This window comes from Balaenoptera ricei, chromosome 2, assembly GCF_028023285.1.
Source record: "Balaenoptera ricei isolate mBalRic1 chromosome 2, mBalRic1.hap2, whole genome shotgun sequence".
Lineage (NCBI taxonomy): Eukaryota > Metazoa > Chordata > Mammalia > Artiodactyla > Balaenopteridae > Balaenoptera > Balaenoptera ricei.
In genome coordinates, this window is record NC_082640.1 from 142,645,085 (window position 1) to 142,659,528 (window position 14,444).

Sequence of the window (14,444 nt, forward strand, 5' to 3'; positions counted from 1 at the left end):
AGAGACACTGACACCAAGGATGCCAGAATGAACTATGAACAGATGTTGGACTTCGATGCCATCACTGAGCTGTTGATTGTAAAGTGCCTGAAATCACCCTGACAACTTGTGAAATAATAAATTTCCTTACTTTTAAGCCAATTCGAGTTCAATTCATTATCACTTAATAGCCAAAAGCTTTCTAAATGATTCAATAGTACATCTTATTAAACCTACAAAAAAAAATCATGTTTACTCACATTGTTTTATTCTCATCTACTTTATCCTTGAGGGCAAATGTTATTTTATTATTATGTTGCTTTTTTTTATTTTTATTTATTTTATTTGGTTGAGCCAGGTCTTAGTTGCGACAGGCAGGCTCCTTAGTTGTGGCTCCAGGGCTCCTAAATTGCGGGGCTTGCCAGCTCCTTAGCTGCAGCACACGGGCTCCTTAGTCGTGGCATGCATGTGGGATCTAGTTCCCTGACCAGGGATCGAACCCGGACCCCCTGCATTGGGAGCTCGGAGTCATCCACTGCGCCACCAGGGAAGTCCCATTGTTACATATTGCTTTATATAGATTCTAAGTCTTGGGTTGCTTTGTACCCATCTCTTCTACATGTTCATGGCCCAGGACCCTTAGAAAACCCTAACTTTTACATAAAATGTTTCTTTGTTCTGAATGTCTTGCTTGAATTATTCATTAATGGGCTGTTAAAGCTGCTTTTATATTTTGTTAAGACTAGGCATTCTGAGAATATGCTTCTAAGCCAGCACCTCACATAGTCTCCTAACTGCTCACGTGGCCTTGATAATAAATACTGTCTTTTCCACAAGCCTAACATACCTTCCTCTGACAACAAAAGTAGATGTGCTTTCCTTTCTTGTTTGGAAACTCCTCATCTTATAAAGGACTAGCCAGAAAGTTGCTGCTTGCTTGGTGAATACCTTGAACACTCACCTCATTTGCAAACAGAAATAACTGGTTCCAGGTCTGGTGACAAGCTTTAGCTACAATGAGTCATCTTGGTGCTCTGTTATTCTGATGACCTGTCTTCTACAAATCCTGTAGTTAAGAGTTTTATAAAAGAGAAAATATTTTGAACGCATTAAGTGATTGATATAATTCTCTTTAAGGGAAGGCAGCATTTCCTTCAAAGGCTGTCAGTCACGTCAAGGGGAAAATGAAAAAAAAAAAATACAAGAATTTAATGGGAACTGCTTATAATTTAACCATTTGAAACTGCAGCATGTAAACTGACTTGAGAATCCAGAAAGCTCATCTGAAGAAACTCAACATACCCTGGAAAATGTAATATGCAAAGCTGTTCAACATCAACAAATTTAAGAGTTCAAATTAAGAATAAAGTATAAAAGAATGCAAATATTTCTGTCAAAGTTTAACATTGTATTTTGATTAAATGAAAGAATGTTCATAAGCTCTGAGTAGGTATACTTAACTTTTAAGCTTATACATTTTAAACAAAAGAGGCAAGGCACAGTACATTTTTATTCTGCATGGTTAATATACAAAATATCCCCACTTCCCTTGAGAAACAGTATCATATTTAAAACATACTTTGATGAACACTGAATATTGAAATAGTATACAGTTGTTCCTCAGAATCCTGGGGTGGGGGGTACTGGTTCCAGGACGCCCCCCTCCCCTCACACACACGCATGGATATCAAAATTCAAGGATGCTCAAGTCCCCAGCAGTAGGCCCTCAGTATACGGAGGGCTGCTGTATGACACTATATAAATGGATTGAATAGAAGTGAACACAAATACATATTCTTCAACTTTTCAATATTCTAAGAGTATACCACAGCACTGATAACATGAAGAAAAATGTCTGGATTTCTTTTTAAATTCAAAATTCTTCTGGTTGATCTCCACTGAGGGGCCTTAGAGGTGAAAACGTAATCAGGTTACCACCAAAGGGAATGTGTCTGGTATGTTCTTGATGTCTTCTTTCCACCTGAGTGAATGTATTACTGCAGTTTAGGCCTGGCTAGAGAATAAATTTAGAGAAGTCACTAAAGTAACCATCAAGAGTTTCACCAATTAAGTTTTCAACATTGCAAATTAGTAATGGATTAATTAATAATATAAATGATATTTCTTATACACAATAAAAAATTATTAATAACATGATTATGCTACTTTCCATGGATCTAATTTCAAATATATAGTTTTTTTTTTAATTGAAAAGTATATTAGGAATATATGCCTTAAAAGGTGATTAGTAATATGTAAATGGACTTCAGCAACATATGCAGGATGAATAAAACTGAGGCCACTTATGCAGATTCCACAAATCCTAATCCATATAATTGTACTTAATAGGTCGTTTACTAGTGTGATCCTGCTGGGATCCTTTTCTTTGTTCCCTCTCAAACCCTACTTCAAGTTCAAATGATGCACAGAGCTAGTAATAATGTGGGTCTAAAATAGACAGGTGGACCTATTAAAAAAAAAAAAATCCAAAAATATAAATTCTAAAATTTATGGAAGTGGAAAACAATTCACAGGGAGACTAAGTTATAAGATACTAAGATTTATCAACAAGATAATATATGATAACTGTGAAGCAATTTTAATCATATTACTAATGTATCAAAAATAGAATATTATGATTAACATCCAGATTTACTTATAATACCACATATTATCAGAACCAATCATTCAGAATTCAGCTCTGAGAACAAGTTTAATCAGGTTTATATAAATTGGCCTTATGCTGAAATCCCTGTCCTTCTAGGTCTCAGCCTAGGATTAAAGATGGCTAAGACTGGGACTTCCCTGGTGGCACAGTGGTTAAGAATCCGCCTGCCAATGCAGGGGACACAGGTTCGAGCCCTGGTCCGGAAAGATCCCACATGCCGCCGAGCAACTAAAGCCCGTGAGCCACAACTACTGAGCCTGTGCTGTAGAGGCCGTAAGCCACAACTACGGAGCCCGCGTGCCTAGAGCCCATGCTCTGCAACTTACAACGAAGAGTAGCCCCTGCTCGCCACAACTAGAGAAAGCCCGCGGGCAGCAATGAAGACCCAATGCAGCCAAAATAAATAAATAATTAATTAATTAATTTTTAAAAAAAAGAAGGCTTCGACTGGGACTTCCTAGTGGTGCAGTGGTTAAGAATCTGCCTGCCAATGCAGACGACACAGTTTCAAGCCCTGGTCCGGGAAGATCCCACACGCCGCGGAGCAACTAAGCCTGTGAGCCACAACTACTGAGCCTGCACGTCTAGAACCCATGGTCTGCAACCAGAGAAACCACCACAATGAGAAGCCTGCGCACTGTAACGAAGAGTAGCCCCTGCTCACCACAACTAGAGAAAGCCCGTGTGCAGCAAAGAAGACCCAATGCAGCCAAAAATAAAATAAATAAATTTATTTTAAAAATAAATAAATAAAGAAGGCCAAGACGAAGAACGAACAGTGTGGTCGCAGTAACACATTCCATTCAGCTCCTGAGATGCAGCCAGCCCAGAAGGCTGAATACAAAGAAGGCATCTTTGAAAGATAATAAAAGTCAACATATTCAGAGGTCCTTAAGGAATTAGTGGCTTAAGGAAGCCAAGCATTTGCCAGGCTTCATGAGGTTAACAAAAATTGTTTCTGTTTGATCCTACATTTGCCTTAATGAATTTTTTATATTCTGAGATCGAAGATGAGCAAACCAAAGCCACTCCCTGATTCATTTTAGCAATTGGTCCTGGAAAATTTCAAGGTAAGGTTATAAACCAGAGTTGTTGACCATGGCCACATGTTAGAATCGCCTGATGAACGACCTAATCCAGATCATTGAAATAAAAATATCTGGCAGTAGGGCTGAAAGCCAACACAGTAAACACTTAGTAGGCAAGACAGCACTATTCCATTCATGCCCTACTATTCAGTACCAGCACCCGTGAATGCAAATCAGACAGCTCTGCCTAAAGAGGAATTTATAGTTAATAAGGGAAATAGATTTCTGAAAGTACAATATGTTTTAGGAATACAGTATCATTTATTCATATTATACTCTTTTTTTTTTTTTTTTTTTTTATTTTGGCTGTGTTGGGTCTTCGTTGCTGCGCGCCGGCTTTCTCTAGTTGCGGCAAGTGGGGGCTACTCTTCATTGCAGTGCACGGGCTTCTCATTGCGGTGGCTTCTCTTGCTGCAGAGCACGGGCTCTAGGCGTGTGGGCTTCAGTAGTTGCAGCACGTGGGCTCAGTAGTTGTGGCTCACGGGCTCTAGAGCACAGGCTCAGTAGTTGTGGCGCATGGGCTTAGTTGCTCCGCGGCATTTGGGATCTTCCCGGACCAGGGATCGAACCCGTGTTCCCTGCACTGGCAGGCGGATTCTCAACCACTGCGCCACCAGGGAAGCCCTATTCATATTATACTCTTAATAAGAGATTCAATGTGTGCACTGTATGCATTGTGCACCTGTGCCTATACAGAAATTAACATGCAAGAGATGAGAGCTTGTACAGGAAGGCTTCACAGATGGGCAAATGTTTGAACTAGATTTAGAGGCAAGAGGTCACTAAAAGTAAAGGCTGGGGAGCTTCCAAATAAAATAGCAGGACATAAATATAGTAATCTAAAAGAACTAGAATGAAAATAAGCAATGACTGAAGGTAGGACAGACATTATCTCCCCAACTGTAAGCTTCAAAAGGGTAGAAACCTTGCATTATATTTTTCATACATCACTGAGAACTACCCAGCATAATCCAAGCTACATATTAGATATTCAAGTATTCAACCACTTTGTCACAACAAATTTGATACACACACCTTATAGAGAATTAAATCTTCAGAGTTTAATACTAAAGCACACTATATTTTAAAGTATTAACATCACTTAATACAATTTTTCCCATTTTGAGAAAAAATGAATAAAAGTGGATTTCAGAGTAAATAAAACAATGACAAGACGTAAACTTTGCACATAAACTGAAAAGTGAGTAATATTCATTTTATAAAACAAATCTGGAATATAAAGAACTTTTCAAATCAAGTTGGAAAACTTACTGAATCAAGAAGATGGCATTCAGTAGTGAGACTTTTATTATCAAATAGTACTGAAAAACAAAAAGGAATAATTTTTAACTTTTAAAGTAATATTCTCACAGTTAAGGGTTGTTAGAAATGGACAAAGCCTTGAAAGATGAAAAATTCCATACATCATATGCTAAGAAAAATATGGATCATCTTATGCTATAATATTTTTTAAATGTAGTTAAATTTCTTTGTAAAATTCTCATCCTTAATTTCAGTATAAAAAAAGGCTTCTATAAATAAATCTCATGCTTGTAATTTAAAGGTACCCAAAAGATGCTAGAAGAACATAGCTGGAGTGCCTTAAATGTCTGACCAAGGTTATAATGTTTATTTTGCCTTAGACCCCAGCCAGAAGAGCACCATGCAGTAGCAGATGAAAACAGTAGGTGAAACCATCACACATTATATTATAACAAAAATACAAGAGCCATTTCCTACTGAACAATCACAACACAGTAGGTAGGAAAAGGCATTAGGGCAGAAAAAGAGGGTGTTTTGAAGAAAGGTTTGAGGATGTTTGATGGAAAAGAAGAGAACTAAAAAAACTTCAGGGAATTCTTCTGAGTCTTCACAAACAACAAAGGTTCCCACATAGTTAGGTCTAATGTAAAGTGCTGCTGATATCCAATATGGATTAGTATCTGTTGTTGATTTTTAATGGGTATACCTCAAAAGGTTTGGGTGGATAGTAGGGTACCACAACACAAACTAATTCTCACAAGATATTTACTGCAAGTATCCAATTTCTCAACCTTCATTCTTGGAAACTGTATCCCGAAGTGTTTATAATAATCTATACTTCAGTCCAAGTTCATTTATTTAACAAAGCCTCATTTAAATACATTAAAAGACTTTACCTGACTGAGAAATTTTTGTTTCTTCTTCCTGTGAGATGTTATTTTGTGATGGTACATTTTTTTCAGGGCTAATCATCAAAACATCCTGTGCTGTAACTGAATTTAGTTCCATTCCATACACAACATCTGAAATTTCTTCCTTTCTGTTAGTATTAACATCATCTGCCACTTTGCCAGCAAGGAGAGCCAAATTCATTCTTTCACTAGGTAAACAATTTATTTCAAAGTTTATCTTATTTACATCCTGGAAGTAAAAATGTTATTACATTTAATTACCCAGAATTGAAATAAACAGAAAAAGTCTTATTGCTATTAAAAATAAGAAATAATAGAAGGATGACATTCTGAGCACAAGCTAAAGAACACTGTAAATCCTACTACCTTGCTTCTTGAACAATTAGATCATATAATATTACAGCAATAGTATAAATGAAGGAAAGTTTCTTAGCAAGTACCAACAGTTCAGCTCAGAGATTGGCAAACATTCCATGTGATGGGCCAGGTAGTACAGTTGACCCTTGAACAACATGGGTTTGAACTGCGAGGGTCCACTTATACACAGAATCTTTACAATGGTAAATACTACAGGATCTGTGGTTGGTTGAATCCACGGATGCGGACCCACAAATATGGAAGAACCAAGTGTAAGGGGTGCACCAACTGTAAGTTATACGTGGATTTTTGACTGTTCAGAGGGATGGCACCCCCCTCATGCTGTTGTTCAAGAGCCAACTATAAATATTTTAGGCTTTGTGATCCAAAGAGTCTCTGCACAAACACGAACACTCTACCGTTGTATTTTGAAAGCAGCCAGATACAATACATAAACAAATGACTGTGGCTGTGATACCATAAAACTTTATTTACAAAAATAATCTTGATGTGAGCTGAAAACCAAATTGGCACTATGATCTCAAACAAGCCAAAGGTCTTTGAAATAAGAACTATCATTTTATATGACTGCTTTAGATTTCCAATGGAAATTCCAGAGGTTGTTTATGGAGTTACTATATATAATGATATAAATAGATAACATACTGGGCTATCTAATGCACTGGAATAGGACTTACATGGTTTACTTCAATTAAATCTTGTAATCCAGGACACTTAGCATTTTCTACTATGCTGTTCCTGAAAAAGAAAAAAGCAGCATTGTACTCAGATAATTAAACATTTTGCTATCTTTTATCTTGTGTTTTGAGACTCTCCTTTATGGGTCAAAGATGGAGCCTCATCCAAGATCAGGCCTGATCCAAATAGATTAGTTTCGGATGACAGCTACTGCAGGATGGCCTTACAAACCAAAGGCATTTTCCTCGGAAAGCTCACAAGCCTGTGACCATGCTGGTCAGTCTACTGGCAATCTTTTGAACCTCAGCCAAATCCAGAGCCACATACTAGAGAAAGTCAGGAAAAAACTTACTTCTGGGGGATTAAAGCATCAACTCAATTATTGTATGGCTGGAGTTGCCTACATTTACTTGTTAGCTAGTTATAGCACAATATATTCTAATCCTGAAGTTCTTAACTTGCATTTTACTAGAAACATCTGTCTCAACTTCTTGGAGTCATTTCAAAATATGTATATATACTCTATTTTTCTGGTTTTCAGCTTCACTTTGCCTTCATTGTACGAAGTTGTTTATTTGTAAGATGCTCTTTCAGGATTATTATCGGAAATAAAGTAAAAAAATTTTTTAAAGAGTACTTGTAATATCACTTAAATACAATTTTGGATCTTCTTAGTACAAGATAATGAACTACAGGGTATACAAAGTAAAGTAACTTGCATTTAAGAAATGACCATAAATTGGTATTTTATAATCCACAGATTTCTAAAACATCTAAAATATTTTAATCCCTACAAAGGCTAAATATACTTTAGTTTATACTGAAAACTAGAAATTTTATAACTTGTTCCATGAAATATTTAAAAAGAAAAACTTTCATTTGTTTCCCCACTGAAATAGTCAATGCATAGGGTGTTCTTTATTTTTTGACAGCCTTGTTTGGTGTGACAGCAGAATATTCAATGCTGTCCCATCTCCAGATTAATAATAAATCCAACAGTCCTATCTTGGCTCCAGACTACAATTTTATTTCCTACTTAAAGTACCTTTTTCCTATCATATTTCTGGTACATTTATGTTCCACGAACAAGGACTATTAGGTAATTTTGATGCATCTGTGCAGAGGCAGTACTATGTAGCATAAAGAATGTAGGTAACATCCACTCCCACCAACTGTAAGCTGAATTTGGGTAAGTTACTAACTTTTCAAGTTTCCTCATTTTTAAAAAATGGAGATCTAGTACCTCACATGGTTGTTTTGAGGATTAAATGAGATAATATATGATAGGAACCTTGAACAATGTCCAGCCCATAATAATTGTTCAGTACATATTAGCTCCCCCTTCTCTCACTCTGCCATCTGTCAAGTCAGCAACCTCAAGGTACTTTCTATAATGGCTGGTACAAAAGTGCCTACCTCTCAACGACCCTGCAGGGAGGTATCAGCACTGTTTTGTGGATGATGAAACTGAAGCTTAGTGAGTTAATTAAACTTGTCCTGAAGTTTCATAGCTAGTATGTCATAGAGCTGGTTTTGAGCTCAGATCTGTCAAGCACCAAAGTTTCAGGCCGTTTATCAACAAAGAACACTATATTACTTCTTTTCTTCTTGGTTCTGCAGCATTTACTTTGCCCATCTACATATGACCATTTACCAATCTGAAATCTGAAGCCCTCATTTCCTCATTTATAAAACAGAAGTATTGCCTATATGTTACAGGGTCATTGTGAAATTTAATAAACAATACATATCTTGCATACTTAACCAGGTTAACAATCTGAAATGGTATTTAATGTCTGCATCTGTTAAACTCTTAATAATAACATATTAAAGAAATACCTGTTTCCAGGAATATCTGAAATCAAAGTCTTATCAACATGTTCACTTTTGGTACCCTGAGGATCAGGATTCTCTGGTGATGTAGTTTGTCTTAGAACGCCCATCTCAGCCCTGCTCGCAGATGCAGCTTTGCTGACGGACTTAGGTATTCTAAGTCTTTGAGAAAGACATTCAGAAGAAAGTCCTAGAAGATGAGAGAAATCATCTTAATACCAAAAAGCTCTTTCATTCATTTTTCATTATAACTAGGAAGACAGTGCAAATTCTTCCTATTCCCCTACCTTTCTCCTATAAAATAATGTTTGTTAAAGTCAATGCCTGGGACTTTCAGTTAAAGATAGTACTGAATACACACACTAAACTGCTTCCTCTTGACATCCCACTACTATAAATAGTAACAGAGATAATCTTGAAAGGTTGAATGCTACAAGGACAAAGCATCCTTTTTTTTAAGGTCAGTGGCTTTTAAAATTTGAAATATAATTTTCAAGGACAAAGGAAACTAAACCAGAAACAACAAAACTCAGAAAATTTTGGAAGCGTAATGCAGATAGATGAGTGGGATATTACTTAGTAGACTCAAGAAAATAAATCCTAAGCCACTAGTCAGGTTGATGTGAATCAACCCAGTTTATACCACAGCACCTCTCAAAAGAATTGGTGGCCTCAAGAATCTCTGCAAGCAGAGGTAAAAACAGGATTGGTTCAAAGTCAGTTTAAAGAACAATTAGAGTCCAGATTCCTTTCCTCATTATGCACAGCTGGGAAACTGTCACCAACCCCCTCCCACCACCAAGATAAAAAAAACTAGAGGCTTATTTCCCCAAAAAGGTGAAACAGGGCGTCTCCGGTTTAGGGGATGAGGTTGAGAGACGGGTACTATATGGAAAAGGGGGGATTAAATGAGTATTTTTTAAATTGTTGATACACTCAGTTTCCCTCCCCCCATGTGGCTCCTGAAAGACTGGAAGCCAGAATAATACCCTCCAGGCAACAGATCGGAAGGATCTTCTCTGGGGAATCTAACTAGCCCATGAGAAAAGACTTAAATACAGTGATGATGTGCAGGTTCCCAGCGTAACGGTGCAGCTAAATCACCCCACAGTAAAGACCTTATTACCCACACGCTGTCGTACAGAGTCCTGCTCTTAACCATGAGCAGGCAGTGGATGATCATCGGACACCCGATGGAAGCCTCTAATACGAGAGACAGAAACCAAAACCAAACAGATGAGAGTATCTTGGAACAAACTATCCAGGGGAAGAATACAAAAAAGCTATCGTTAACATCTGTAGAAAAATAAGACAGTGCACTTATGAAACAAGTACAGAATGTTATAAAATGGAACATTCAAAGACTAAGAAAGAGTTCTTGGGAATTAAAAACATGATAGCTAACAGGAAAGTTGAAGAAAGTCAGGAAGTAGAAGAAAATGACAAGTACAGGAAAGAATGATAAAAATAGTCTATTTACCAGGAGAAAGATATGAGTTTCTGAAAGAAAGATCAGAGAAAACCAAGGAAAGTACATCAAAGGAATAATTCAAGAAAAAAATCTACACCTTGTTTAGAGAGGGCTGCAAACAACCCAAGACTCCTTTAAGCACTGGAAGTGGTTGCCTTTAGGAAGTAACAAACGGGATGAGTGGGGCTTCTTGGGGGACCTCTGCTTTGTAACAAACCTCATATAAACTATGAGTTCTACAATTAAAACTTTATTGAGTTCTATAATTAAAACTCAATTTCAGAAAGATCAATTTTGGTCAAAAACCTTGATCTCTCTAGTCATAAGTGCCAAGATGACTACCTGAAAGAACAGACAGCGGTGGGCCCATAGTCATGGAAACCACTAGGATCCTTGGGAAGTAAGTAACAAGGACACATGCCATTAGTAGTGAGGCAATTCCTGGAGTCCAGGGAGTGCAGCTGCTTGGAGTAAAGGAAATACACCAAAACCACACACTAGGTGTGATACCTAAATTGACAGGGAGGTAATAATATACTTGAGGTGATAAATTTACATTTTAATGTAAATATTAAATAGCAACTCAAGTTTATGGTCAGAAATCTTCCTAGTGGACACAGTTAAATAATAGGAAAAAAAAAATCCCTTCTGCTGATTAGTACTTAAAGAGGACTTAGCCCCTTTCTCCTTGAAAATAAACATCTAGCACTTAAAGCATTAATAGAAATGTCTACCAAGATTGAAGGAACAGATTACTTCAACTATGACCTCTTATCATATGGCTTATATATAATTTTAATCTAGGTAAATAAATTCAATCTAATAAAGATAGCCAATGAAAAACAGCTATTGAAAAATACAACCAGAGTTACAAAATCATAAGAAAGAATGGTTTTCTGAAGTAGTAAAAGCTGGTTACACTGCAATATTTTAAAATTAGGAAAATGGGGGACTTCCCTGGTGGTTCAGTGGCTAAGACTCCACGCTCCCAATGCAGGGGGCCCAGGTTCGATCACTGATCAGGGAACTAGATCCCACATGCCGCAACTAAGAGTTCGGATGCCGCAACTAAGACCCGGTGCAGCCAAATAAATAAATTTAAAAAAAAATGTTTTTAATAAAATAAAATAAGGAAATCAGTACATTTACTGTATTTCAAAAAGATTGGAGGAAAATTTTTACTCCAAATGAAAATTAAACCAAACCCACCTTCCATAAGCTATTTCTCAGAAATCACAGAAAACACATAAATCTTCATGTGAAAACTATTTTTCATCTCTTACACAAGCTCCCATCCAACCCAAATATTTCCCTTTAGTAGTCTCAGCAGAAAAACTAACCTGAGAATGATTTAACGGGACTTTCAATTCTGAAAAATCCAGCATCAAACACTATTTTATCCACTTCATTTGGCATTGCAGAGGCTGCAGCCTCAGCATGTTCTTTCTGCTTAATTCTCTCTCTCACTGCATTTTTTATGGCAGCTAGGCGATTTCTAGCTGCAATTCTTCCACCATCATCCTGTTTGGGTTTACTCGCTATACCTGAGACAACTTTTTTCTGTGAAGAGAAATTATGACTTACTAAAGGGATTCATTACCATCTTATAAGAAAAACAAATAAAGCATACATGAAATACTCAACACATTCATCATATACTTACCAAGCTCCTAGTACGTGCTAAAATGCTGGGGGGGGTTGGACTTCCCTGGTGGTGCAGTGGTTAAGAATCCGCTTGCCAATACAGGGGACACAGGTTCAATCCCTGGTCCGAGAAGATCCCACATGCCGCGGAGCAACTAAGCTCGTGCACCACAGCTACTGAGTCTGTGCTCTGAAGCCCATGGGCTACAACTACTGAGTCCGAGTGCTGCAACTACTGAAGCCCATGTGCCTAGAGCCCGTGCTCCACAACAAGAGAAGCCACTGCAATGAGAAGCCTGCTCACTGCAACGAAGAGTGGCCCCGCTTGCTGCAACTAGAGAAAGCCTGCATGCAGCAACGAAGACCCAAAGCAGGCAAAAAATTTAAAATAATAAATTTTTTTTAAAAAAAATAAATAAATAAAATGCTGGGGGTCAAAAGGTAAAGGACAAAGTTCCTGCCCTCAAGGAGTTCTCAGATTCACAGTGGAAGAGCTAGATAAGGACACTGAGAAGAATAAATGTCGTGTTAGAAATAAACTCAGAGGGCTGAATTTATCAATTAATCAACCTTCAGAGGCACCAAGAAAGGCTTATAGGAAGTACCACCTGAGCTGAAATCACAGCTAGGTGGGCTACAAGATGGGATGAGGAAAGGGCTAGGTAGAGAGAATAGCATGTTTGCAAAACCAGAAATGAAAGAAAGCACAGAGGAGTTGGCAAGAGGTAAGTAACAGCTAATTATAATCCCTCACATGTAACCATTTTGAGGAGCTACATTTACACAGAGGACAAAGTAATAGAGGTTACTGATGATTTTTAATCAGGAGGTTAACATTATCAAATTTGCATTCTGGAAAAGTCACTCTGTGTCCAACCTGGAGAATGGATTGGAGGGTTACAAGCCAGTTAGGAAGGAGATTACTTCAGTGATACTGGAAAAAGATGCTAGTAGATTATGGAGGGAAAAAATGGAAAAAAGTAAACAGATTCAGGAGATATTTAAGAGGAAGAATTGGGAGGACTTAGCAATCTTTTAGATAGGTGCAGGTGAAGGTGGTGAAATACAGAAAGGAAAGGACCACAGAAGATAGCCAGGTTTCTATCTTGGGCGCCTGGAGGGATGATAACACCATTCTCTGAGACAGGGAAACATCGATGTGTGTGGAGATGACTTCAGTTTGGGATATACAGATTTTAAAGTATTACTGTGTTAGCAGTAAGAGTGGTTTGAAATACAGATTCGGGAATCATCGCCGAGTGAGTAAGATTGCGCATGAAGAATATGGAAGGAGAGAAGAGAGTTGAGGTAGGAACTGGAGTATCACAAACACTTAAGGGATAAATGGAAAGGAACTTGCAAACATGACTGAAGAAAAGGTACAGAGGTAGGAGGAAAATCAGTATGATATAATTTCAAGAAAGAGGGAGTAGACTGTATTTAATACTGCAGAGGGACTAGATTTTATAATTAAGTACCTAATAACTGCAGCAATTAGTGGATCAATAACCTTGGTTATGACAGTTCTGGAAGCATAGAGGGGGTGAAGCAAAATTGCAGTGAGTTGGAAAGGTAAGTGGGAATCAAAATAGTAAAGACAGAGTATAGACAACTTTTTCAGGAAGCTTGTCTGTGAATGGGAAGAAAGAAATGGGAATAGGGAAGAGGAGGTACAGATAACTGGAAGAGATGTGGACCTCACAGGTTTAGTTGTTGTTGTTTTGCTTTTTCCTAATGTAAACAGAGATAAGACCCTTAAACATATCTAAAAACTGATGGAAAAAAGAGGGAAAGATGAAAACAGGATAAGTGATGGAATGAGAGGCAATGAATAGGAGGTAGAAGGGAATGGTATCAAAGTATAAGTAAAAGATAAATTTTATTTTATTTGTTCGATATCTTAACAGCAGACTATAAATAAAGTAGGAGGAGAGAGACACCTGGTGATAAGGGGCAGAATTACAAGGCTCTGATATACTGCTGTACTGATACAGCCATTATCTGCATCACTGATGATATTAATGTTTCCAGGACTAAGTACTCAGTAAGAAATATCCACAGTAGCTTCAAAATGTTCAAGCATCCTTCATTGTTTAGTAGATTTAAAACTCAATCAATTTTGTCAATGTCCTTTGAGTCTTTTTCATAACAATTAGTAAAATAATTTTATTAAAATGTTTCTTTAATACTCTAACAGCTTAGGGGCTTCCCTGGTGGCGCAGTGGTTGAGAACCTGCCTGCCAATGCAGGGGACACGGGTTCGAGCCCTGGTCTGGGAGGATCCCACATGCCGCGGAGCAACTAGGCCCGTGAGCCACAACTACTGAGCCTGCGGGTCTGGAGCCTGTGCTCCGCAACAAGAGAGGCCGCGATGGTGAGAGGCCCGCGCACCGCGATGAAAGAGTGGCCCCCACTTGCCACAACTAGAGAAAGCCCTCGCACAGAAACGAAGACCCAACACAGCCATAAATAAATAAAATAAATAAATAAATAAAAAATTTTTAAAAAGAAAAAAGAAAAAAAAATACTCT

General features: G+C 37.7%; 1 protein-coding gene across 1 annotated transcript in view; it reads right to left on the reverse strand.

Moving 5' to 3' along the window:
- Positions 1–1,810: 1,810 nt before the first annotated feature.
- Positions 1,811–14,444, reverse strand: part of DLGAP5 (DLG associated protein 5) — a 38,814-nt gene continuing 26,180 nt past the window's right edge. The window contains exons 13-18 of the mRNA XM_059915719.1: positions 11,610–11,829; positions 8,805–8,988; positions 6,965–7,025; positions 5,895–6,138; positions 5,008–5,057; positions 1,811–1,993 (exon numbers count right to left, since the gene is read on the reverse strand). Coding sequence (XP_059771702.1) covers positions 1,853–1,993; positions 5,008–5,057; positions 5,895–6,138; positions 6,965–7,025; positions 8,805–8,988; positions 11,610–11,829 — 900 coding nt within the window. The 3' untranslated portion in view covers positions 1,811–1,852. The remainder of the gene's footprint in view (positions 1,994–5,007; positions 5,058–5,894; positions 6,139–6,964; positions 7,026–8,804; positions 8,989–11,609; positions 11,830–14,444) is intronic.